At 34.4% G+C, this 26002-nt stretch overlaps 2 protein-coding genes across 9 annotated transcripts in view; one reads left to right on the forward strand and one right to left on the reverse strand.

The window, feature by feature from the left end:
• The window catches only part of LOC132732182 (uncharacterized), a 66403-nt gene that overhangs the window by 12794 nt on the left and 27607 nt on the right, over positions 1 to 26002 (forward strand). For 7 of the 8 annotated variants that reach the window (XM_060718554.1, XM_060718557.1, XM_060718559.1 and 4 more), the window contains exons 2-5: positions 14309 to 14372; positions 14604 to 15014; positions 19318 to 19500; positions 21734 to 21849. In XM_060718554.1, the coding sequence (XP_060574537.1) occupies positions 14315 to 14372; positions 14604 to 15014; positions 19318 to 19500; positions 21734 to 21849 (768 nt within the window). In that variant the 5' untranslated portion in view covers positions 14309 to 14314. The remainder of the gene's footprint in view (positions 1 to 14308; positions 14373 to 14603; positions 15015 to 19317; positions 19501 to 21733; positions 21850 to 26002) is intronic. The other variant, XM_060718558.1, reaches the window with a different exon arrangement.
• On the reverse strand, positions 8775 to 11488 carry LOC132732178 (tigger transposable element-derived protein 4-like). Its single transcript, XM_060718550.1, has 3 exons — positions 10835 to 11488; positions 10299 to 10577; positions 8775 to 10006 (listed from the first exon to the last, which is right to left on the reverse strand). Exons 1-3 carry the CDS (start codon positions 11205 to 11207, stop codon positions 9144 to 9146), a joined length of 1515 nt encoding a protein of 504 aa, XP_060574533.1. The 5' UTR covers positions 11208 to 11488; the 3' UTR covers positions 8775 to 9143.

Consider the following 26002-nt stretch of genomic DNA (forward strand, 5'->3'; position numbering starts at 1 on the left):
TTAGAACACTAATTATGATATACTGTATACACAGTCATTTGATTTTACTTAAATATAAAATCATGAGTTTTAGCGAATACAAATTAAAAAACTATTTAAATATTTTTCTTCGATCTTTTCAATTACCGTATATATCAATTAATTATCACATGAATTTATCATTAAAAAGATAATAAAAAAGTCTACTTAAATATGAAGATAAATTTCAATGAGGCATATTATATATTTATACAATACTGTAGCTTTTCCAAAATTATTCTTGTGTCAATATCGATAAGATCATCAAAATCAATTTTTTGTTAATTTTTCTTAGTTTTTACTGAATACTGTATAATCACCCTTGGGATTCTGCCTGTTTTTTTAAATTTTTTCCTTTTGACTTTCTTATCTGTGCTATGCGGGTTTTTCATAACCTCGACCCCCTTTTTTAAAAATTTCATTTTATTTATTTTTCCCCCCATTTTTTTTTTCCTCGTTTAGGGGACACGCATTTTTTTTACGGGGGCCCATATGCAGTTTTTTTCGGGAATGCCCATACTGTTTTTCACATTAAGGTTCCATGAAAAAACCCGCCTTTACTAGTATAAAACACTTTGCGGATGTTTTTAAAATTTTAAAAAATTTAAAACCTTTTTTTAAAGTTTTTAAAAATATTGAATTCAGTTTTAACCCGGTGTTTAAGAGGGGGGGGGAAAGGAAACCCTTGAAATTTTCCCCATTCCCGCCCCATGAACAGGCTCTTTTCAAACCGACCCTGAAAAACTTTTTAAAATTTTTTGCTTTTGTTTGGCTTTCTTTAGGGATTCTGTTTTACACTATTTTATGTCAAATTAAATCTTCATTAACATTAAATATCACAACAGGATTCACAAAAATTATTTAATTTTGCTTTTACACATCGATTTCTGTAAAGTTATGTAGATTTCGGTTTGTAATGAATAGGGAAAGTAATCAAGAAAATATATTTTCGTCCCTAACGTCATCAATATCAATAATTTTTCAATGATTTTTGCATGTAAGTCATTCCAAGCGATATTACTTAAGAATTAAAAAATAATTCAAATAAATTGTTTAATTGTAATTTAATAAGTTGATTTCGGTAATGAAAAGTTGATTTCGGTAAAATTACCGAACATATCGTAACATACCGTTGCTAAGGGCTATGCTAGATGGACAGTGCTGCACAATTCATTTCTTCCTAACCATCTTTCAGAATTTATAGACGAGTTGTAATAGTGCTTTTAGCTCACCTGAGCATATGCTCAGGGTGAGCTATTAGGATCACTCTTCGTCCGTCATCTGTCCTACGTCGTACGTCGTCCGTTGTCCGTTCACACTTTTCAAACGACATCTCCTCTGAAACCATAAGGCAGGATCATAATGAAACTTCACAGGGTTGTTCTTTGTGTGAAGCCTTTAACAAAGTTGTTTAAAGAATTCCATTCCATACAGAAACTCTTGGTTGCCATGGCAACCAAAAGAAAACTTTAAACATTCTTCTTTCTAGAAAACCCAAAGAGCTAGAGCTTAGATATTTGGCATGAAACATTTCTAGTGAGTGTCTACCAAAGATTGTTTCAAAATAAAAGCCCTGGGTCAAAATTGGCCCCACCCCAGGGGGGTCATTGGGATTTCCCTATATGCATATAGTAAAAACTTAAAAAAATCTTTCTTTTAAAGAACCCAAAGAGCTAGACTAAGAATATTAAGCATGAAACATCTTCTAATGAGTGTCTACCAAAGATTGTTCAAATCAAAAGCCCTGGGGTCAAAATTGGCGGGGCCCAGGGGGTCATTGATTTTCCCTATATGCATATAGTAAAAACTTTAAAAAAATCTTCTTCTAAAAAACCTAAAGAGCTAGAGCTTAGAGATTTGGCATGCAACATGTTCTAAATGGATGTCTACCAAGATTGTTAAAATAAAAGCCCTGGGGTCAAAATTGGCCCAGCCCCAGGGGGGTCATTGATTTTCCTATATGCATATAGTAAAACACTTAAAAAAAAATCTTCTTTTTAAAGAACCAAAGAGCTAGACCTAAGAATATTAAGCCATGAAACATCTTCTAATGAGTGTCTACCAAGATTTTCAAATAAAAGCCCTGGGGTCAAAATTGGCCCCGGCCCAGGGGGTCATTTGATTTTCCCGTATATTGCATATATAGTAAAAACACTTAAAAAATCTTCTTCTAAAAAATCCAAAGAGCTAGAGCTTAGATATTTGGCATGAAACATGTTTCTAATGAGTGTCTACCAAGATTGTTCAAATAAAAGCCCTGGGGTCAAATTGGCCAGCCCAGGGTCAATTTATATTATCCTATATACATGTAGTAAAAACTTAAAAATCTTCTTTTAAGGACCCTGAAAGAGCTAGAGCTAAGATATTTTAGCATGACACATCTTCTAATGGGTGTCTACCAATTTGTGTCAAATAAAAGCCCTGGGGGTCAAAATTGGCCCCACCCCAGGGGTCATTGATTTCCCTATATATATAGAGTAAAAACTTAAAAATCTTCTGTTAAAGAACCCAAAGAGCTAGAGCTAAGATACTTTAGCATGAAACATGTTCTAATGGATGTTTACCAAGTTTGTTCAAATAAAAGCCCTTGGGTCAAAAATTGGCCCCGCCCTAGGGGGTCCATTGATTTTCCCTATATTGCATATAGTAATTAAAAACTTAAAATCTTCTTTTAAAGAACCCAAAGAGCTAGAGCTAAGATATTTAGCATGGAAAATGTTCTAAAAAGGCAAAAGAAAGCATGATGGTGTCTACCAAGATTGTTCAAATAAAAGCCTTTGGGTTAAAATTGGCCCTGCCAGGGGGAGGGGGAGGGGGGGCAAAAGTCATTGTTTTTCATTATTTGTGTATAGTAAAAACTTAGCATCATGAAACATCTTCTAATGGGTGTCTTCCAAGTTTGTTCAAATAAAAGCCCTTTGGTTTAAACTGGCCCCGCCCTGGGGGCCTATGTACAGGTGAGCGACCCCAGGGCCATCATGGCCCTCTTGTTTAAATTATAAGAATTGTTTTAAATAAATAAAATAATAGCATTGATGATTTGACTTTTAGAACTTCAACAATAATGAAAAACACACATTGTCTTATTATTCCACTTATGCAGTTGATAATTTACCACAATTATAATGAACACTGCTAAACTAATTAAATTGTTCTATATGATAATTTGGTTGATACTTGAACTGAACATATAAAAATATGTCTTATCAAGCTTATATAATTATAAAGGTTAATTTGATACATAATTATAAATAAAAAAAAAGTTCATTATTCATTTATTTTTATGGAGCATAATAATACATTATTCATCAATTTTTATGGAGCATAATAACACATTAGAAACCTATGAAACAAGGGGATTTTGTCCGGGTAGCTAAGGGGATTTTGTCAAGCCTTGCAAAAACATGAAGGGGATTATGTCCACCCATGGTGGGGATTTTGTTCGGGTATGCGAAGGGGATTTTGTCCGAAGAGGATTATGTCCGTACACCTGCTTGTGTAAGTAATTACTGAATGCGTTCGAACATGGGGTCATCTCGGAAGAAAAACTAGGTCACAAAAGCTAAATATAGAAAAATCTTGTTAACACTCTAGTGGTTACTGTTTTGATCCAAATATCCTGGAAATTGGTCTGAAAGTTTGTTTTGATGATTTCTAGGTCAAGTTTGAAGAAGGGTCAACTGGGGTCAAAAACTAGGTCACACTGTCTAAATATGGAAGAAACTTTTTAACCCTTTACTTCATAGGCAATTGACCAGATAGGCTTATCAAACCCATATATGGATTATTGATCTTATCAGTTTAAACCACTACATTACCTGATAACAGTGTACAGTCCATTTTCATATAGATATTTGGTATTTATTACTATTTTGACACCTTATATATTTGGCCTCATAATTCTCTACTGACTATTAATTTTACACAAATAGTGTAAATATAAGTTTTTTTGCAGATTCAAATTTTCCTTTTAATGATACAATTTTTAAATTTGTAGGTGCATGAAGATGGAAGTTGTGGGAACATAATTAAGACACATCCATTTTAAACTATAATTATAATCTTCTCTTTTTTATATGCCCGAAAAAATTTTGGGCATATTGTGTTATACCCCCTGGCGTCCGTCCGTCCGTCTGTCTATCCGCACTCACAAGACAGTAATTATGTGGCTAGAGAGATGCAATAGGTAACTGTTCTTTCTCTTTGATGTCATTCATTCTGTAATGCTTTTATGTGGCTATTTTCTTTTGTGTAGCTAAAAGGAACAATAGAGAGAACAATAGAGTAGCCACTTAATTACTGTCCTGTGAGAACGTCTGTCTGTCTGTCTGTCTGTCCGTCTATTCGTTAGCAATTTGGTTTCCGGAGCATAACTAAGGTTCCATTTGGCCCACAATATTCAAACTTCATAGGATGATTATCCATTTTGGGTAGAAGACACCTATTAATTTTGGGGTCACAAGGTCAAAGGTCAAGGTCACTATCGCCTTGAAACTGAGAACAGTTTCCGGAGCATAACTTAAGTTCCGTTTGGCCCACAGTGTTCAAACGTTATAGGATGATTGTCCATATTGGTTAGAAGAACCCTATTGATTTTGGGGTCACAATGTCAAAGATCAAGGTCATTATTGCTTTAAAACTGAAAGCAGTTTACAGAGCATAACTAAAGTTTCGTTTGGCCCACAGTGTTCAAACGTTATAAGATGATTGTCCATATTGGTTAGAAGAACCCTATTGATTTTGGGGTCACAATGTCAAAGATCAAGGTCATTATTGCTTTAAAACTGAAAGCAGTTTACAGAGCATAACTTAAGTTCCATGTGGCCCAATATATTCAAACTTCGTAGGATGATTGTCCATATTGGGTACAAGAATCCTATTGATTTTGGGGTCACAATGTCAAAGGCCAAGGTCACTATCACCTTAAAACTGAAAACAGTTTCCGGAGCATAACCTAAGTTCCATTTGGCCCACAGTGTTCAAACTTCATAGGATGATTGTCCATATTGGTTAGAAAAACCCTATTGATTTTGGGATCACAAGGTCAAAGGTCATTGTCCATATTGGGTAGAAGACCCCTATTCATGTTGTTGTCACAAGGTCAAAGGTCAAGGTCACTATTACTTTAAAACTGAAAACAGTTTCCAGAACATAACTTAATTCTATTTGGCCCATAGTGTTCAAACTTCATAGGATGATTGACCATATTGGGTAGAACACCCCTATTGATATTGGGGTCACAAGGTCAAAGTTCAAGGTCGCTATTACCTCAAAACTGAAAACAGTTTCCAGAGCATAACTTAAGTTCCATTTGGCCCACAATATTTAAACTTTAAAGGAGGATTGCTATTTGAAGGAGGTAATATATACTTTATTAAATTTATATAATGTCTTACAAATGCTGCATCCTTACTAAAAAAAAAAACACTTTCGGGCATATAATGCGCCGCCTAGTGGTGCTCTTCTTTTACTTTTCATGTCATACTTGGTCTGTTAAATCATTTAATTTAATGTATATAAAATCAGCCAGTGTTCAATCTAGAACAAATTCCCAGGGGGCCCTTCGGGCCCATAAACTTTTCAAAAGGGTGTCATTTGAGAAAAAGGAAGCCCACACTTAAAATGAACATAAAATTCAAATAAGGTATCTTTGTATCTTTTTAAGTTACTTGTTCAAGTACCATAATTATATAGACTATAGACCAAAAACGGTTGCAAAATTCCATAACAATCAACTCAACTAAAAAAATGGCATTATTTGGACCTTTTTTGTGTCGCCTTGAAAAGGTGACATATAGGGGTTACTTTTGTCGGCGGTGTCGGCGGCGTCTGTGTCGGCGTCGGCGTCCCCTAAAGCTTGTCCGGAGCATAACTCAGTCACTATAAGTCTGAATGACTTCAAACTTGGTATGCATGCTTCTTTCAATAACCCGAAGTGCAGTGCACAAGGACCGGTACTCTGCAGTTCTTATTTTTTGAGTTATTGCCCTTTGTTAATTTTCATACTTTAATTTTGTCCGGGCCATTGTTCTTCAACTAAAAAAGCTATGTACTTGAAACTTCATAGGATGATAGATCTCATTATTAAGAAGTGCAGTGCACAATAACCAGTACTCTGCTCTTCCTAATTTTTGAGTTATTGCCCTTTGTTAATTTTCATACTTTATTTTTGTCCGGGCCATTTCTCCTAATGTATAAAAGCCATGGACTTGAAACTTCATAGGATGATAGGTCTCATTAAGAAAAAGTGCAGTGTACAAGAACTGGTACTCTGCATTTCTTATTTTTTTGAGTTATTGCCCTTTGTTTATTTTCATACTTTAATTTTGTCCGGGCCATTTCTCCTTAAGTATAAAAGCTATTGACTTGAAACTTCATAGGATGATAGATCTCATTATTAAGAAGTGCAGTGCACAAGAATCGGTACTCTGCATTTCTTAATTTTTGAGTTATGGCCCTTTGTTAATTTTCATACTTAATTTTTGTCCAGGCCATTTCTCCGAAAGTATAAAAGTTATGGACTTGAAACTTCATAGGATGATAGATCTCATTAAGAAAAAGTGCAGTGCATAAGAACTGATACTCTGCATTTCTTATTTTTTGAGTTATTGCCCTTTGTTGATTTTCTTACTTTATTTTTGTCCTGGTCATTTCTCCTCAAGTATGAAAGCTATGGACTTGAAACATCATAGAATGATAGATCTTATTGATAAGAAGTGCAGTGCACAGAAACTGCTGCTCTGCACTTATTAGTTATTTTTAGCTCACCTGTCACAAAGTGACAGGGTGAGCTTTTGTGATCGCTTTTCGTCCGGCGTCCGTCCGTCGTCCGTCCGTCCGTCGTCCGTAAACTTTTACTTTAAATGACATCTCCTCATAAACCACTAGGCCAATTTCATCCAAACTTCACAGGAATGTTCCTTTGGTGGTCACCTTTAAAAATTGTTCAAAGAATTTAATTCCATGCAGAACTCTGGTTGCCATGGCAACCGAAAGAAAAAACTTTAAATATCTTCTTTTAAAAAACCATAAGAGCTAGAGCTTAGATATTTGGCATGAAACATCTTCTAGTGCAGTGTCTACCAAGTTTGTTCAAATAAAAGCCCTGGGGTCAAAATTTGGCCCCGCCCCGGGGGGTCATTGATTTTCCCTATATGCCATATAGTAAAAACTTAAAAATCTTCTTTTAAAGAACTCAAAGAGCTATGGGCTAAGATATTGAGCATCAAACATGTTCTAATAGGTGTCTAACCAAGTTTGTTCAAAAAAAAAGCCCTGGGTCAAAATTGGCCCCGCCCCAGGGTCATTGATTTTCCCTATATGCATATAGTAAAAACTTAAAAAATCTTCTTTTAAAGAACCAAAAGAGTTAGAGCTAAGATATTTAGCATGAAACATGTTCTAATAAGTGTCTACCAAGTTTGTTCAAATAAAAGCCCTGGGATCAAAATTGACCCCGCCCCGGGGGGTCATTGATTTTCCTATTATATGCATATAGTAAAAACTTAAAAAATCTTCTTTTAAAAGAACTCAAAGAGCAATGGTTAAGATATTTAGCATCAAACATGTTCTAATAGGTGTCTACCAAGTTTGTTCAAATAAAAGCCCTGGGTCAAAATTGGCCCACCCCGGGGTTCATTGATTTTCCTTATATGTGTATAGCAAAAACTTAAAAAATCTTTTTTGAAAAAAACCCCAAATAGCTAGAGTTAAGATATTAAGCATGAAACATCTTTTAGTGAGTGTCTACAAAGTTTGTTCAAATAAAAAGACCTGGGGTCAAAAAAATTGGCCCCGCCCCGGGGTCATTGATTTTCCTTATATGTGTATAGCAAAAACTTAAAAATCTTCTTTGAAAAAAACCCAAATAGCTAGAGTTTAGATATTAAGCATGAAACATATTCTAGTAAGTGTCTACAAAGTTTGTTCAAATAAAAACCCTGGGGGTCATAACTAGCCCGGCCCCAGGGTGTCATTGTTTTTTTTAACTATATGTGTATAGTAAAAACTTTTAAAAAAAATCTTCTTTTAAATAGCCCAATGAGCTAGAACTTAGATGTTTAGCATGAAACATCTTCTTATGGGTGTCTACCAAGTTTGTGCAAATAAAAGCCCTTTGGTTAAATTGGCCCTGCAACGTTTGGGGGGCCTATATACAGGTGAGCGACCTCAGGGCCATCATGGCCCTCTTGTTTATTTTTCATATTTCATTTTTGTCCTGGCCATTTCCCCTAAACTACATTGTTCACAAGGCGACACATCCGACTCGCGGAGTTCTAGTCTAGAGTTCTGTTAGCATTGATGCAGGCTCAATTTTAAGAACTGATTGGTAAAGAAATAATGACATAATGTTCAAAGAAACATATGAATCTTATTTAAATGTTACCAGGGATATTTGATAACAATGTTCAGTTATTTAATCAGCGCCCAATATATAAATTAAAATCATATTTTGCAATTAGCTTATAAACTTACAATAGTTGCTAAAAACATTTACCCTTCTTAATATATCCAAGCTAAAAACAAAGTGTCACCAGGTGCTAAGACAATGTACATGTATATTGACATACCGGTACCTTTGATCTTTTGTCAGGGCAGCAGTTCTTACGTCACGCTTAAGATGTCTGTATTGATTAATGATATGCACAATGCTTTAGCGCCGACCAGCCAAAGACCAATCAAAGTTTATTTACTCAATTGTCAGACACTCCCTAGACACTCCATCTTTAAGACTTTTTTAATTACAGTCGAAATTGTATTAAGAGACCACTCAAGGGACTGCCAAAAAGTGGCCTCTTAATAAAGTGGCCTCTCAATAGAATTCAGGAAAATTTCGAGATTAAATACAGGGTTCCATATAAATACTACAAGTCATTGATATAACAACATGTTTTATAACAACAGAAACAGTATACTATATCATGTATGTATTACACTTTCATAATCACAATTATGCCTTTTAAAAAAGTCATCAATACGCGTTTGTTTTTGTTTTGTAGTAGAAATGTGTGTGAAAATGTGATCTACACACATAATACTATCTAACAGGTCATTGTGACTATGAAACAAAGCATATTGTCTTATATTGTTAATATGTTCATGCACATCTCCTGCTGAGCATACTTTCAAATCATCAGCACATCATCATCATCATCATCATCATCATCATCATCACAAGCACCATCACAAAGATCATCAGTATTATCATCTCTCAGTTCCTTCAGAATGTCTAAAGCTGGTGTTCTCTCCCAGTCTGTTTTATTAGAATCATCACAAGTTCTTAAGGTTACATCTAAGTTAATCAAGTCCTTGAATTCACACCCAAATAAATCGTGAGAGAGTTTCAGGACATTTAATGGGACTTCATCATCATCATCACTGTCATGATTTTCATCCGTGTTTACAGATTTAACTGATTCAGAAGGGAAGATAAACCCAGAATGTTCAAAACATTTAACAATAGTCTTTGCTTCTATGTCTTTCCAGGCTGCATCAATCCAGTAAATTGCATCTAGGACCGAGATTTCTTTCAATAGCTGTGAACCAACCTTGTTGTTGCTATCAACTTTAACAAGAATATGTTGCAACTGCTTCTTACGATATTTCAACTTGAGTGTCTGTATAATCCCCTGATCCATAGGTTGAAGTCTGGAAGTAGTATTAGGTGGAAAAAAGGCCAAGTTAACATTTGACAACTTCAACATTGGATGACTAGGGGCGTTGTCTAAAAATAGAAGAATTTTCCGACCTGCTTTTCTCATGTCTTTGTCCACGATGCGAAGCCAGTTACTCATGAGCTCAGTTGTCATCCATGCTTTTTTGTTGTTCCTGTAATGAACTGGCAACTTTTCTACTTTGATATTTTTGAAACATCTTGGATTACTTGACTTAGCAATAACCAAAGGTTTCAACTTTTCCCCTGCCATACTAGCTGCAAGAGCCACAGTTATGCGTTCCTTAGAGCGTTTACCAGCACTGCAGTCATCACCTGAAAAGCATTACATTATTTTGTGATACAGTTTATTAAGTTTATTTTTGACGTATGGCAAATTTGAGAAATTGTTAAATGGCACACATGTGAGATGTAATATAAATATGATTTACTCGGACTTTATCTTTGAATCTCCATTTAATTATTTTCAGATTAAATCGTCTGCATTGTATGCTGAAGTGCAACAATCTACATTAGAGCAAGACTACATTTTCTTTTTTTTAATTGACATTAAAAATAAATACAGATACTTTAGGAAATAAATATAAAAATTCAGAATGAAATTTACCTTTGAAATGGAAAGATTTTTTCGTGGTGTCTCTGAAAAATAAGCCCGTCTCGTCCATGTTAAATATGTTGTGTGGCAGATAATCAGAGCAAATGGTTGGTAGTTTTTCTTTCCACTCATCAACAGTTTTGGTGCTTACATCCCCTCTTTCCCCTGACATAGTTCCAAAAACGATATTGTTCCGTTTAACGAAAGACTGAAGCCATCCCTGAGAACCTTTGAACTGCGTATTTCCCACCTCAGAAGCGAACGCCATGGCCCGTTCAATAATTAGGGGTCCTAAAACAAACAATCAATAAAAGTTAGACCTACCTGAACCACAACATTCTCCGTATCCTTACATTTTATCCGTAAAAAATCAAAACCAGGAAATAAACCGGAAATACATTTTAATGTTTGGCAACACTAAATTAATCACGACTAAATATCTGTCGCTATCGGCATTATTTTTAGTATACAGTAATAACATGCTTATATAAAACATTGTTTTTGAAAATTATCGGAATAATTAGAATTTAATATTTAAATTCGCTTACCAGACACTGGCAGTCTCCTAGATACAGCATCTTTAAACCAAGCTAATGTTAAATCGTTTATATCTTCATTTCCCGTTTGTCTGCGCACTCGCTTCCTCTCACCAGGGGCATTGTTTTCATAGTCAGTCATTAGTTCGGCTTTCCTTTTTAAAATATTTTGGACCCGAGTCTTTCCTATTTTAAATTCCTCTGCAATTTTTCTTGTACTTTTTGTTTTTGACCGCTCAATCACTAATATTCGTTCGTCTAACGTTAAAACTTTTCTTTTTGATGGTGTCGCCATGATGATGGCTTGACATTTACTGTGACAAATACATATATTGATAAAGTAATTGGCGATTTTGGTGAACACTTTTCTAAAACCAATGACCATGAAAAATATTTGTTTGTTTGCTTGTACACACCAAACCTTCTCGCTGATTAAACAGGTGAGAATGCCCGTAGGGCCGATTGTTTGTCACGGCCGTTTAATAGATACTTTAACACGTAATTTCGTACATTTGGGCCGACATTTAGTGGCCGCTGGCCGCGATATAAAATCGTCGTTTAATGGAATTAAATTATATAGTAAAAATCATCGGGAGGGATTTTATGCGGCCGCTTAATAAAAAAGTCGCTTAATAAAGGTGGCCGCAAGTACGATGCCGACTGTAGTTGAAAGCATGTTCGTAATAATTTATACACACCTCTATAATTAACTCGCACTTTTTCACAAATATATAGTTTTTTTTCCTCCGGAAAGTTATTGCATATTAAATTGTTTTGACCGTTAAAAAACTATAACTACACGCACGTATTGCATTATATGTGATGATTTGTTTTGTTTATAAAAAATGTGACTCAAAAGTAAGTAATAATTACAGTACGAAGAACAGGTCTGCATAGTATTTACAGACCCCGACCGAGAGAGCGTAGCGCTCAAGGTTTTAAAAGGGTTACCGAGTGCGGTAACTATCTTACCACATGCTCTTGTTTTTCTATACAAACTTCTGTTTTGAATTCAGTATTTATTAATATTATTCACAAGAAACTTTTTATGTACTTAATCAGGTTTAAGAAAGCATTCTAATGTCATTAATGGCATTTTCTATGAGTGCGCCCGTCGGCCCACAGTTAATTTGTTTTGCGCCGGCGGTCTTTTCAGGGAATCAATGGCGCGCTCTAGATTGAACACTGATCGGCATATTAAATAAGCATGAGTTAAATGATAATATAAATAACAACACTTCAAACATTATTTTATTTTGATTAATATATGTATATTATATATAACATCTCTCAAACGAACTGATTAAAATTTTAATTGCTGCGGTCAAGTTAGATTATTATGCCCCCGCCATAGAATGGCCGGGGCATATAGTGTTACCCTGTTCCTTCATTCTGTCATTCCGTCATCATCAGTTTCCGTTCATTATCTTAGTAACGGTTGCACACATTCAACTCAAATTTGACATATAGATATGTCATGAGAAAATACAGGTCAAGTTTGAATTTGGTCATGGTTCGATGATTATTGGCAGAGTTATTCCCCTTTTACTTTGAAAATGATAAAATTATGATATTTTCAGTTTCTGTTCATTATCTCCCCAACAGATCAACGGATTCAACTCAAACTTGACATATGGATATGTCATGAGAAAAAACAGGTCAAGATCGAATTTGGTCATGGTTCGATGAATTTTAGCAGAGTTATGCCCCTTTTAGTTTGAAAATAATATGAAATTTACAATTTCTGTTCTGATTATCTCCCCAACAGTGTTACATATTCAACTCAAATTTTACATATGGATTTGTCAAAGGAATACACAGGTTAAGTTTGAATTTGGTCATGGTTCGATGATTTTTGGCAGAGTTTTGCCCCTTTAACTTTGAAAAAAAGGAAATTTTAAGTTCACATTCATTATCTCCCCAACAGTTGTACATATTCAACAACAAATTAAAGATATGGATATGTCATAAAAATGCATTGACCAAGTTCGAATTTGGTAAAAAAATCAGAAATTTTAAGTTTCTGTTCATTATCTCCCCAATGGTTGTACACATTCAACTCAAATTTGACATATAGATACATCTTAGGAATAAGCAGTTCAAGTTTGAATTTGTTCGTGGTTCAATGAATTTGGACAAAGTTATCTTTCTTGAATATTGGAAAAAAAATTTAATTTTCAGTTTCAGCACTCATACTTTTGTGGAAATGTATGTATTCATAATTTTGGCTACAAATATGCAATATGCAATTTACAAAAGGTTAACACTGAATAGTTTCTGTAAGTGACTTGAACTTTGTATAAAAATGGTTTGTGTTAACATTGAAAAGTTTTAAGGGCTTTGAACTTAAAATGAAAAAAATAATTTGTGCAACAAATTTGGAACTAAATATTATAACATCTGAAATTTTGGCTGCATGCGGGGGTATCCCTGGCATGATGACACATTTCTAGTTTTTTTAGATGATTTCCAGGTCAAGTTATATTATGGGTCATCTTGGGTAAAAAACTAGGTCACACAACCCAAATATGAAAAATCCTTGTTCACACTCTACAGGCTACTATTTTGGTCAAAATATCCTTAAAATTGGTAAGAAAGATTGGTTAGATGATTTCTAGCTCAAGTACAAATATGGGTATCTGGGGTAAAAAAAATTAGGTCACACAGCCCAAGTATGGAAAAACCTAGTTGTCACTCGAGAGACTACTGTTTTTGTCCAAATTCCTGGAAATTGGTCAGAAAGATTGTTCAGATGGTTTCCACCTCAAGATCAAATATGGGTCTTCTGGGGTCAAAAACTAGGGCACACAACCCAAATATTGAAAAACCTTGATTACATTCCTTAGGTAATATTTTTAGCCCATTGTTGAACAGAAAATTTGTCAGAAAGGTTATTTTAATGATTTCTAGCTCAAGTTTGAATATTTGTCATCTGTGATAAAAAAGGTCAGGTCTGACACAGTCCAATTATGAGAAACCTTGTTTACACTCTAGAAGCTAAATTGTTTTCGGTCTGATTGCCCTAGAAATTGGTCAGAATGGTTGTCCAAATTATTTCTAGGTCAGGTTCAAATATGGGTCATCTGGGTCAAAAACTAGTTCACCCAGCCCAAATATAGGATAATGATGTAAACACTATATAAGCAATGTTTTCAACCCAAATATCCTTGAAAGGTTGTTTCAATTATTTCAAGCTTTAGTTTGAATGGGTCGTCTTGAGTAAAAACCTCGGTGACAGCACATAAAAAGGCACATATTGAACAACCTTGTTAACTTTAAAATTTTGCATTAGTTGAGGTGCAGATATGAATATTAGGATATCAGTTTAAGTGTATGGCATTATATCTGCTCTTCATTCATTGCTAACAATATTAATTCAGAGCTTGATAATCAGTCAGCAAGATAGAGGGCCATCATGGCCTTCTGATCATTTTAACATCAATGACAATGTTACATCTTTTTTAATCATGATATTAATCTTTTCAGTTAAAGATGCAGGAAGATTCAGATGGTAGACCGGGACAGGGTCAACAGAACCAGGCCCGAAACAGTAAGTTATTTAATGCAGCATTGTTTAAAAATAACACAAGTATTGTTTTCTTTTTTTGTCTGAGAGGGAAAGTGATTCAAATTTAGTATTATTTTTGGAAATAGTGTTAAAATCAATGATATTATTTCATTTAATTGATATAACTGTTGACTATTTAATAGTGTAATTATTATAATGTTAAAAGTGCTCCTGAACAATTCAAGGACATTTAATATTTCTGTTGCATTTCAGTACAATTTTTGGTCCTGTATGACCAAAATCATCCTTATACTAGGCGTGTAAGAGATTCTACACCAATACAGGCAGGCTCTGTTTTTGGTCAGGCTTATTTTACTGATACTGAGAATGATGGGGACAGTTCTATGCTGTATAACAATGGAATTCAACCATCCCAAGCTCTTCATCAGCCGTCATCTGATGTCCAAAGAAATTTCTTACCAACACAGATTGAGAATGATACTGTTGTTGCACAGCCATCTAGTGATATTAGCAGAGAAAGTCCTTCATTCTTAGGTGTAGATGTTAGAAGTGGAAGCAGATTGCCTTCAACTACACCTTGTCAGTCTGCATCAGGATTATCAACTTCATCTATAAACCGGCCTCCAGGGGGACATCTCATAGTAGATAATGTACAGTTACAAGGTATAGCTGGCAAGTCAGATTTATATTTTTTGATGCCCCCAGGCATATCATAGTGATTGAACCGTCTCTCCTTCTGTATGTCTGTCAGTCTTCTATCTGTCTGTCCATACGAGGTTAACCTCAAACTGCAAGTTGGATTTTTCTTAAGTTTTACCTATACAAAGAGCTTCATAATTATACATACTTACAAATCAACACAAAGTGAAATATCTATGGCTTCCATTTTTACTAAGTTATAGCCCTTTCAGCACTTACAAAATGAATAATTGGATAACCTAAATCAGCAAGTTGGATATATCTTAAGTTCAATCTATAGAAATAGCTTTATAATTACCACACTTACTTATCAATACAATGTATATAATATTGCCAAGTTAAATATGTGCCATCCAGTTTTCTAAGTTATTTCCCTTTTTATCACTTTAAAAATAGGGCCTATTCTGGCAAGTAGGATTTATCTCTTTTTTAAGCTCACCTGAGCGCTAATAGGATCAGTGAATGTCCGTCATCTGACTTCTGTTGTCCGTTCACATTTGTTGGTTAACACTCTAGTGGTCACATTTTTGCCTCAATCATCATCAAACTTGGTCAGGATGCTTTCTAGGTAATTGCTCGAATGAGTTGGAACATGGGTCATCTCGGAAGAAAAACTAGGTTACAGAAGCTAAAAATAGGAAAATCTTGTTAACACTAGTGGCTACTGTTTTGATCCAGATATCCTGGAAATTGGTCTGAATGCTTGTTTTGATGATTTCTAGGTCAAGTTCGAATAAGGGTCAACTGGGGTAAAAAACTAGGTCCCACTGCCCAAATAGTGAAAATCCTAATCAACCAAATCTACAGCCGATGATCGGCCGCAGTCCCCCATCAAAATAGTACGTTTTTTTCTCCTAACAGAGGTAAAAATTCCCCCTCAAAACATTTAAAGTCCTACAGGAAAAAAATGCTAATTTATTTTGTTTTTGAAAAATAAAATCCATCTACTTGACAACCATTTTGTTAGTGGAATATTGTATACATGTCTGCACGTTTTCCGTTTGATGGTTCGACAGTGAACTTTTTTCCCAAATCTAACTGAGCATATTTGCTTTTTCACACTGAAAATAATTACAAACTTGTAAGTTTTTTTTTGATGATAACTGCGTTAAATCGGGATTTTACAGTATTTACGAATCACTAGAAGTTACGTAAAGTAAAAGTTTGTTGACTTCTTGAAATGTTTATAAGTTCAAAACTTTTGTTCTTCTATTATTAAATAAAGTACGTATATAATTACAATTCCTTGTTGCTTTCCATTGTCTTCTTATGAAGTATCTATATATATTATATGTGTTTAAAAGTTTATTAATTTACTTAGTTATCAATGCCAAAAATGTCTAAAGAAATTAAAAGGAATTTCTGATGTTAGTTTTCGAGTGTCCAAAAGAGAAAGGCTGCTGGTCTCTGTTGCATGTACTTTTGTTATTCTTTTTCTTTGGCCAACCGCATGTACTGTTACAAGAGCCTGGTAGCCAAGGCACACAGGGAAACATGTTGTTGTTCTCCAAAGAAAATAGACCCACATGTTGGCGATAAAAAATCATATTTTCATCGACAACTTGATAAGAGCCCCTAAGTCATGATGAATTAGTGTTGTGTAACCTTGGTTTCAGACAATTGTCATTCCAAATTGTAACTTTCATGTTGTAGCCATTTTCGTGAGCCGCACAGGAAAAAAGTTTGTCTGGCTCGAACGTTTATAATAATTATAATAATTTGGCCTGCAATTACATGCAATGAAGATATCTGGATATATTTTATCGTTTTGCTTCATGTAAATATTATTTCCTCTATTACTGACTCGGACGATTTGGTAATCACCGATTATTTTCATATAAAAGTTGAATTGTTTTGGATTTCCAGGTTTGAGCCAAAGAAAATCAAAAGCGTCATCAATAGAAAGTGGTTGAAGGTTATGAGTGTGTTGTACTCGATAGGTTAACGTTATTGCCCTATGTACATCTATGTGACCTCCTATTACAATATAAAGAAATGGCACTATTGGACAACCCTGTTTAATAGGGCAGGAAATTTGAAAAATATTCAGAAATAAACCTGTTTGTTTGTATAGCTATTTCCAAGCTGACTGAACACATTTGAACCCATTTCCTGAATTTGTCTCCTAAACCATTACCTTTTAAGCAAATATCTCCATTCTACCCTATCAAAAGCCTTAGTTTGATCTAAAAAAATTATAACACCATCTTTCTTTTCTAGATCAGTACAATTTATTATGTCCTGTCGGCGTTGCTGTTGTCGTTGCTTTCCGCAAACTTGTACCTTGATCATTACTTTTTTAAGTTGTTGGTGTATTGTCTTCATACTTGGCTACAACAACTCATATCATAGGACAAGACTTTTCAGTAGACCAGACTAACCTTGACTTTTATTCATTAATGACCATGGTCAAATGTCCAAATTTTGCTTGTTTCTAGCTATAAGTGGCTATAACTTTATTATAACCCCACCACAAAATGTTGGGGGGGGGGGGGCTATAATGGATTGGCTTTGTCGCATCAGTCTGTTGTCTCAATTATTGTGTCCGCTCTATAAATCCTATACCAATTGAAGGATTTTCTTCAAACTTGGCTCAAATGTTTACCTCAACAAGGGGAATGTGCAGAACCCATGTTGTCCATGTGTCAGCTCAAGGTTAAGGTCACAATTGAAGGTCAAATATGAAACAATCAAATATATGACAGTATGTCTTTTCCGCTCTGTAAGTCCTACACTTATTGAAAGATTTTCTTCAATCTTGGCTCAAATGTTCACCTCAACAAGGTCATGTGCAGAACCCATGTTAGCCTTTTGCCGGCTTAAGGTCAAGGTCACTCTTGAACGTAAAAAATTAACTTAGAAAGTATTCTTGAATTTCTTTTTATGTATAAGTATTTGTGCCATTAGAGTTATTCCATTAACCACCTTTCCAAGTCATCTTCTGTCAAGGACATTGGTGGGGGTATGAATAGCATTCAGCGATAGTTCTAGTTTTTGAATGGATTGTCTTCAAACTTGAAAACAACATCGTTTAGGATAGTCCTTATGTTAACCAGACACACCTTGACCTTCACTCGTAAATGACCTGAACCTTGAAGGTCAAATTATTGATTTTTTTTTGCTGTAACTAACTATAACTTTGTTGTTAAGGAATGAGTTAACTTCATATTTAGACACACTATTCTTTGGGATAAGACCTTCATGTATGACAAACTCAAATTGACCTTGGCTCATTCATGACCTTGACCTTGAAGGTTGAATGATTGAATTTTCACTGACTTTTGCTATAATTGACGGTAACTTGGTAATTAATCAATGGGTAATTTTCATACTTGGACAAAACAACCTTGTGGACAAAATCTTCTAAAAGTTTGAACTAACCTTGATCTTGAGCTTTAAATGACCTTGACTGACAAAGTCAAATTATTGCATTTTTGTTACTTTGACTTGATTTTGTTATTAATGTACAGATTAGATTTATACTTAGTCAAAACCAGACTTGTAGCCAAACAAACATATTGAATATATTAGATTTGACCTTTACCTTTAATTGAAAGGTCAGATTAATGAAATTTTCTTATTTCTTCCTAAAGCTTTGAGATTTGGACCATGTGCGCAGTTTTAGATGTAAGATTGAACTTTGATAACAGCTGACCTGGATTTTGATGAAGTGTCCTACTTTTGAACTTTGATATCAGCAGACCTAGATAATTTTTATGAAGTGACCTACTTTATTGTCCTTAGATGTACAGCTATGAAATTTAGACCAAGTGCACAATTGTAGATGTAAAATTGAACTTTGATATGAGCAGACCTATATAATTAAATGAAGTAACCTACTTTCTTGTCCTTTTATGTACAGCTATGAAATTTGGACCATGTGCACAGTTTCAAATATAAGATGAATCATTGAACATAATGGTAATGATTCATACCTAAACAAAACAACAAGTGTTACTAGACCTACCAATTGAAATTGAAACAAGAAAAAACTATTGTTTTTCGTTTAATTTTCTTTTTAAAGATTTGTGTAAACCTTTTATTTACTTGCTTTTAAAAAAAAATAAAAAAAAGTTGAGCATTGCCCCCGTCCGGCCGTGGCTCCTGTAAATAATTACGTGACATTTCTAAATATAGATCGTCAACAGTATTTCTATTGCATATTTGCACACACTTTCTTTTCTGCTATTTTCAATAGCAAAAAATTAGGGCGATGTAGAATATTCCACATAGAACTGTATGTGCATGTTTTGCTATAATTTTTCAGAATCTTGTATTGCAGAACCAGGTGTAGTTGTGGACCTACAAAGATTAAGAGGAATGTTAAAACAGCGACATGGTGAATCTAAGTATCAAAAGGATATACAAAATTGTATGAGGTCATTTCAACAGGCTTTATTTAGTGAAGCTGATGCCTCACAGTATGCCATACAACTGCTATACTATTTGGGTAATATATTAACTTACAATGTGTCTGTTATACATTTTATTTTCATCTATTACATTTTTTACAGGCCTGAGGGTAACTTCAGTCGTATAAGGGTATGTCTCTTATCTATCTGTCTGTCCTTAGAAGTACAGAGATACTTGTGTGACAAGGAGGACACTAGATAACATTAACATTTGCTTTAATCATATTCATTATGCTTTGACTTGTTTGACTGTTTTGATCTTGTGAGATTGAAAAGAACAATTAGGAGAACAAAAGAAAATTCACATTAGAAATCAAGATTTGTCCGTCCCTTAGTCAGTTGATGTCCCATAAATAACATGATAAATATTAGGTGTGTTGTCTTTATAGATATGCTCAGAAGAAAGGACTGTTATGGTCAGTTGATGACCTCTGTAAATTCTGAATAATTAGGCCAAAGGGTAAGGTCACAGTGCTACTTAGTGAAAACTCTTATCTGATTAAACCTTTAAAAGGAATAAAATGGACATGTAGGTTATGTAACTTTGTACTGACAATGCACATGGCCTGTAGATGACCCTTGTGGGTTTTGAGGTCATAAGAACAATTTGTTATGGTCACGTTGATACTAAGTGTGAAATTCTTGTCTAATCTGCAACTTTTTTTTTATTGAGAAGGAATTAGCCTAAATTTGTTGCCTAAACTTGGTATTGATATTGCTCATGACAAGTTGATGATTCCTATCAATCATATGCTCATTAGGTCAAAGGTCAAGATCACAGGTCAAACTGCTGGCTGGATTTCAACCAAACATTACAAGAGTGATCAGTACCATCCCCAGTTGTGCATATTTACGGCATGTTTCGCTGCACAAAATGGCCGCCAGAGCAGAAATAAAAAAATCTTGTCCGACTTTCAAAGGTCAAACTGCTGGCAGGATTATGCCCAAAATTCACAGTAGTGATCAGTACCATACCTTGTTTTGGAAGACATATGATTTTGTGACAAAAACCCCTTCTAGTTTCTGTTTTATTGTCTCCCGCCTTTTCGAAGAAAAAAGGGGTATATAGAAATAGGCTCTGTCCATCTGTCGGTCTGTCTGTCGGTCTGTATGTCACACTTGGAATTTGAAATAATTTGGCACAAATGTTTGTTATAATAAGATGATGTGTCATGTGCAACAACCAGACCCCTCCCTCCAGGGTCAAGGTCACACTTGCTCATTCAAGATCAACATTGTCTATTTGAGGGTATATGTCGTGTCGGGTCCATAACTTTCTTATCTTTGAAGGGATTTTGTAAATATTTGCTACAGTTGTTCGTAATAATGAGACGATGTGTCATGTCCAACAACCGGTCACCCACCTCTAAAGTCAAGGTCACACTTGGTGGTCAAAGATTAACATAGTCTGTTGTAGGGTATATTTTATGTCCGGTCCATAACTTTTTCATAGGTTAAAGGATTTTGAAAATATTTGGTACAAATAGTCACAATAATAAGATGATGTGTCATACACAACACCTGCACCTCTACCTCTAAGGTCAAGCTCACACCTAGAGGTCAAAGATATTTTGTGTCCGATCTATAACTTCTTCATAGATCAAGGGATTTTGTAAATACTTGGCACATAATTATTGTGTCGCCTTGTATCTGTCATCTGTCTGTCTGTCCGTCCGTCTGTCCGTCCGTCACAAAACTTGTCCGGACTACTCCTCATAAACTACTGGTGCAATTTCATCCAAACTTTACAGGAATGATCAGTACCAAGTCTAGTTGTGCACTGTCCGTCTGTCACAAAACTTGTCCCAACATGAAATTGGCCATCATGAGGGGACACATGTGATCACTGATCGCTCTTGTGTTCACAATAATGACACATTGTGTCATGTTCAATAACCAGTTGCCTAAACTAAGGTCAAGGCAAAGATTTTTGAGATATTGATAACCACATCAATGTATTTCTATTGACACATATGTTACATAGGAGTTATTTCATTTTATTTCATTATTAAATAAATTTATTGTTGCATTTGCAGATCTAGCATTGATCAAAATTTTGGACTAAAAGTCCTGATCCATTCCTCAATCTTTTGAAATAACACAATTTTATGCTTCATATAATCCTTCCCTAAGGAAGGGGACATTGGTAACTCAGTTACAAATTCTTGTTTTACAAGGTTTACCTTATATGATTATCATTCCAACTGTATATTGTGGAATATTCATGAAATTCTTTTATGTAAAATTTACAGATCACTATTCATTTTGTAGGTGAAAGTGGTTTGAAGTGTTTGGACTGCAAAGAAATACACAATATTGGGACGGTGTTTAGGCATAAAGAAAGCTGCAGTGTTCACATCTGCTTCCAAGAAATCCTGAATGCTGTTGTAAGTATTTAATACGGTGTTTAATGTGAATATTTTGTTTTACTCACATTTTACATATCAATACATCATCGGAAAATGCAGGTCAAGTTTGAATTTGATCATGGTCCCATGACTTTTGACAAGAGTCATGACCCTTGAAGAAATTTTCAGTTTCTGTTCATTATCTTCTCAATAGTTGTACACATTCAATTCATTTAATTTAAATTGCCCTAAGGATACAATAAAGGAATGCTCAGATCAAGTCACGGTTTGATGATTTTTGGCAGAGTAATGCCCCTCTTACTTTGAAAAAAAAGAAGAAATTTTCAAGTTCCGTTCATTTTCTCCACAACAGATGTACTGATTCAACTCAAATTTGAGATATGGATATGTCATAGAAATACACAGATCAAGTTCGAATTTGGTCATGGTTCGATGATTTTTGACATATTTATCATTCTTGAACTTTGAAAAAAAAGAAGAAATTTTCAGTTTCCGTTGATTATCTTCCCAACAGTCGTTCACATTCAACTCAAATTTGACATATAGATACATCATAGAAATAAGCAGGTTAAGTTTGAAGGTTAAGGGTGGCTAGATAATTATTATCTCGAATACAGTACTGGACACCGCAACCCGCACAATTCGCGTATTGGCTGTGAACCTGTTAATCGGTAATAAATGTTGCACTGTATTGTTCTAAAAATAGAATACATGTATGTGCGAAAGTAAACAACGGATTATTGATATCAAAGTAACAATTGGACAATTTAATATCGTGCGTTTTTTGATGTAGTTCCAATTACATTTTGTAATTTTAATCTCGTTTTGTTGTTAACTAATTTTCATCCAGCACCTGATTACTTTGTTTTCGAATACAAAATGTATACACTGTACACTGTACATGTTCAATTGCTAAATATAAATAAATATACATGACATTTTCAAGATTTTTTTCCAAGTTTTTACTATATATATATAGTGAAAATTAAAGACCTCCGGGCAGGACCAAGTAGTACTTTCTAATACAAATATTGCTGTAGATTCGCCGTAAATTACGGCGATACATCGCGACGATTTTTCGTGAACCGCCATGAAATTTGGCAAACTTGCACATGGCAATGTCTTACCGCGTAATGTCACGTCACGTCATAGACTACACTCGCGCCATAACACGACTTTTGCGGGTTTCGCATGTACTGTATATGAAGTATAGGGAGAGCTGTCCTACTCACCCATGGGTGGCGTCAGCGTCCAAATTCAAGATTAAAGTTTTGGTGCAGTAAAGTATTTTTTACTATAACTTTTAAGCTCACCTGAGCTTGCTCAGGGTGAGCTTTTAGGATCATTGAATGTCTGTCGTCCATTATATGTCCACATTTGTTAGTGTTAGTTAACTCTGTAGCAGTCACATTTTTGCCTCAATCATTATCAAACTTTGTCAGGATGCTTGTCAAGGAAATTGCTCGGATGATTTCGAACATGGGTCATCTCGGATGAAAATGTAGGTCACAGGAGCTAGAAATAGAAAAATCTTGTAATCACATTAGTGGCTACTGTTTTGATCCAAATATCCTGGAAATTGGTCTGAAAGTTTGATTTGACGATTTCTATGTCAAGTTTGAATATGGGTCACCTGGGGTCAAAAAACTAGGTCACACCCCCCAAATAGGGAAAAACCTTGTAAACACTCTAGTGGTCACATTTTAAGACTCAATTGTCATCAAACCTTGTCAGGATGCTTGCCTAGATAATTGTTCGGATGAGTTCGAACATGGGTCATCTCAGATGAAAATTAGGTCACAGGAGCTAAAAATAGAAAAATCTTGTTAACACTCTATTGGCTACTGTTTTGATCCAAATATCCTGGAAAATGGTCTGAAAGTTTGTTTTGATGATTTCTAGATCAAGTTCCTTATCATCAACCACACCTGATAATAATGATAATGCATGATTGTGTAACTTCTTTATTTCTCAAGGTATCTACTTCAAATATAATGTATGATATCAACACCTACATCATAATGTGATAGATTTTTAAGTCAAGAACTTAAAAAAAACAATTTTCTTCATTTTGACCATATAAGGTATCTACTTAAGGCTAGAGATAATTGTTCTTTGTCATCAGTCACATTATGTATGACAAGGTTCATAACTCTGGTATCTTTATTTCTATAGTTCTTTCCTACTTGAACTTAGATTTTTGCTTTAAAATATTATATACGTTTTGCCCTTAGTCTTTACCTGACCACTAAGTGTTACAGGTGAGGTAACTTTTGTGATACCCCATAATGTGTGTTGTCAACATCACTTTAAACAACCTCTGAAACCAATGACTGCACAATAGGCAAACTGTACAGGAATGATCTTTGGTTCACGGTTACCTTTCAAAGCTGTTCAAATGGTTCTGGTCTGTTGCCTAAGTAGGTCACTTGGCCAGAAAATGAGTTTCAAAATTGCAAATAAAAGAAATCTTCTTGTTTCCAGAGCTTTGATATGAAAAATTGTTAACAAGTATCTGCACAGGGAGCATTCACATTTAACAAACATGTTCTTGTTTTTTTATTTTGAGAATATTTGCCTTTTTAGCTCATCTTTAAAAAAGATAGGTATTAAAGTAAGGTAAAATATGTACTGCATTATAGGTAATTTGATATGTCATATGGTATGGTTAAGGCTTTCAGTCTTTAAAGTCAAAATCTCTAAAGGCTAAAAATAGATTTATCAACTTTTCTGCTAAGTCATCTATCTCCTTTGCTTTTAACTATTTCATGTTGCAATATGATCCTTTAGAATTGTCTAAGTGTTTGAGACATGGAGTCAGTGAGTGTCATACATTGTTTATTTTGTTTGAGTTACATGACTGTATGTTTGTAATGACCTTAGGATAAGTAATGATTTTTTCACTTGATTAAAGAATCTTCATGGCTCTCTTGTTTATTTAAATATTATGATATTGTCATTTTTGTGTCGCCTCTACGGAGTAGTGGCGACATTTAGGGATCACTTCTCCGTCGTCTGTCTGTCCGTCTGTCTGTCCGTCCATCCGTACGTCTGTCCATCCGTCCGTCACAAAACTTGTCTGGACTACTCCTCATAAACTACTGGTGCAATTTCATCCAAACTTTACAGGAATGATCAGTACCAAGTCTAGTTGTGCATATTGTCAGGATTTTCCGGTTCAATGATTTTTGTCAGAGTTATGGCCAGACCTGGGGATGATTACATTGATCAGTAATTGATTAAATTACAATTACTTTCAGATTTTATTGTAATTGATTAAGATTGATTACTCACACTTGCCTCTGTAATCAATTGAATTACAATTACTTTAAGAGAGTAATTGATTGATAATTGATTACATTGAATGTACATTAGACCACCCCAGAATTATTAGACCAACCTGTTAGTAAGACCATTTTTAAAAAAGATTCTTTAAGTCAATGGTTTCATGATCCATATTTAACCATCTGCTTATTCACTTTTAAGACCACCATAATTAGTCAGTCCAAATTTTTGTTTTAATTTTAATGTGACTATTGAGACCAATGATATTAAAGTCAACACCTATCTTCCTCTTAATTTGTTGTTATGATCTGCTTGAATGCTCTTTAGCACGACACTTGATTTCACAAGGTGTGAAAAACTGTAATTATTGGGTTATTGTATGAAATAAGGTGAGAAGGTCAATTTTAGAGTGGTACATTGTTGCTTTCAGCACATTTATTTTTTGAAAATTTAAATTTTCATTTGATTTATGTACATCATATAATAAGTGATACTGTAAATTTGACATTAAATTTCTCCAGAAATATGTTTTCCTTTTATCAGATTTAATATCAAAGCATTATTTGTTAGTTTCTTTTATATTGTATTTGTAGGTACAAATAAATATATTGTTTATTCATACAAAATGACTAAAGTAGACCATGGTCTTAAAGTACACTGTATGTAAGCAATGATAAGAATATAAACCTTTTTTAGTCTAATTGAGGATTTTTACTGTATAACTAAAAAACAAAAGTTAAACTGTATAATGTAAAATAAAGGCATCCTTTGAACTTAAATAGTTTCCTGTTAAATCTGGAAGTAATCAAAGTCAATCAAAATGTAATCATAATTACTGACTGAATTTAAGCTGTAATTGATTAATTACAATTAATGTAATCAGTTT

The sequence above is a fragment of the Ruditapes philippinarum genome, unplaced genomic scaffold (assembly GCF_026571515.1).
Source record: "Ruditapes philippinarum isolate M1 unplaced genomic scaffold, ASM2657151v2 ctg2259_1_1_1_1, whole genome shotgun sequence".
NCBI lineage: Eukaryota > Metazoa > Mollusca > Bivalvia > Venerida > Veneridae > Ruditapes > Ruditapes philippinarum.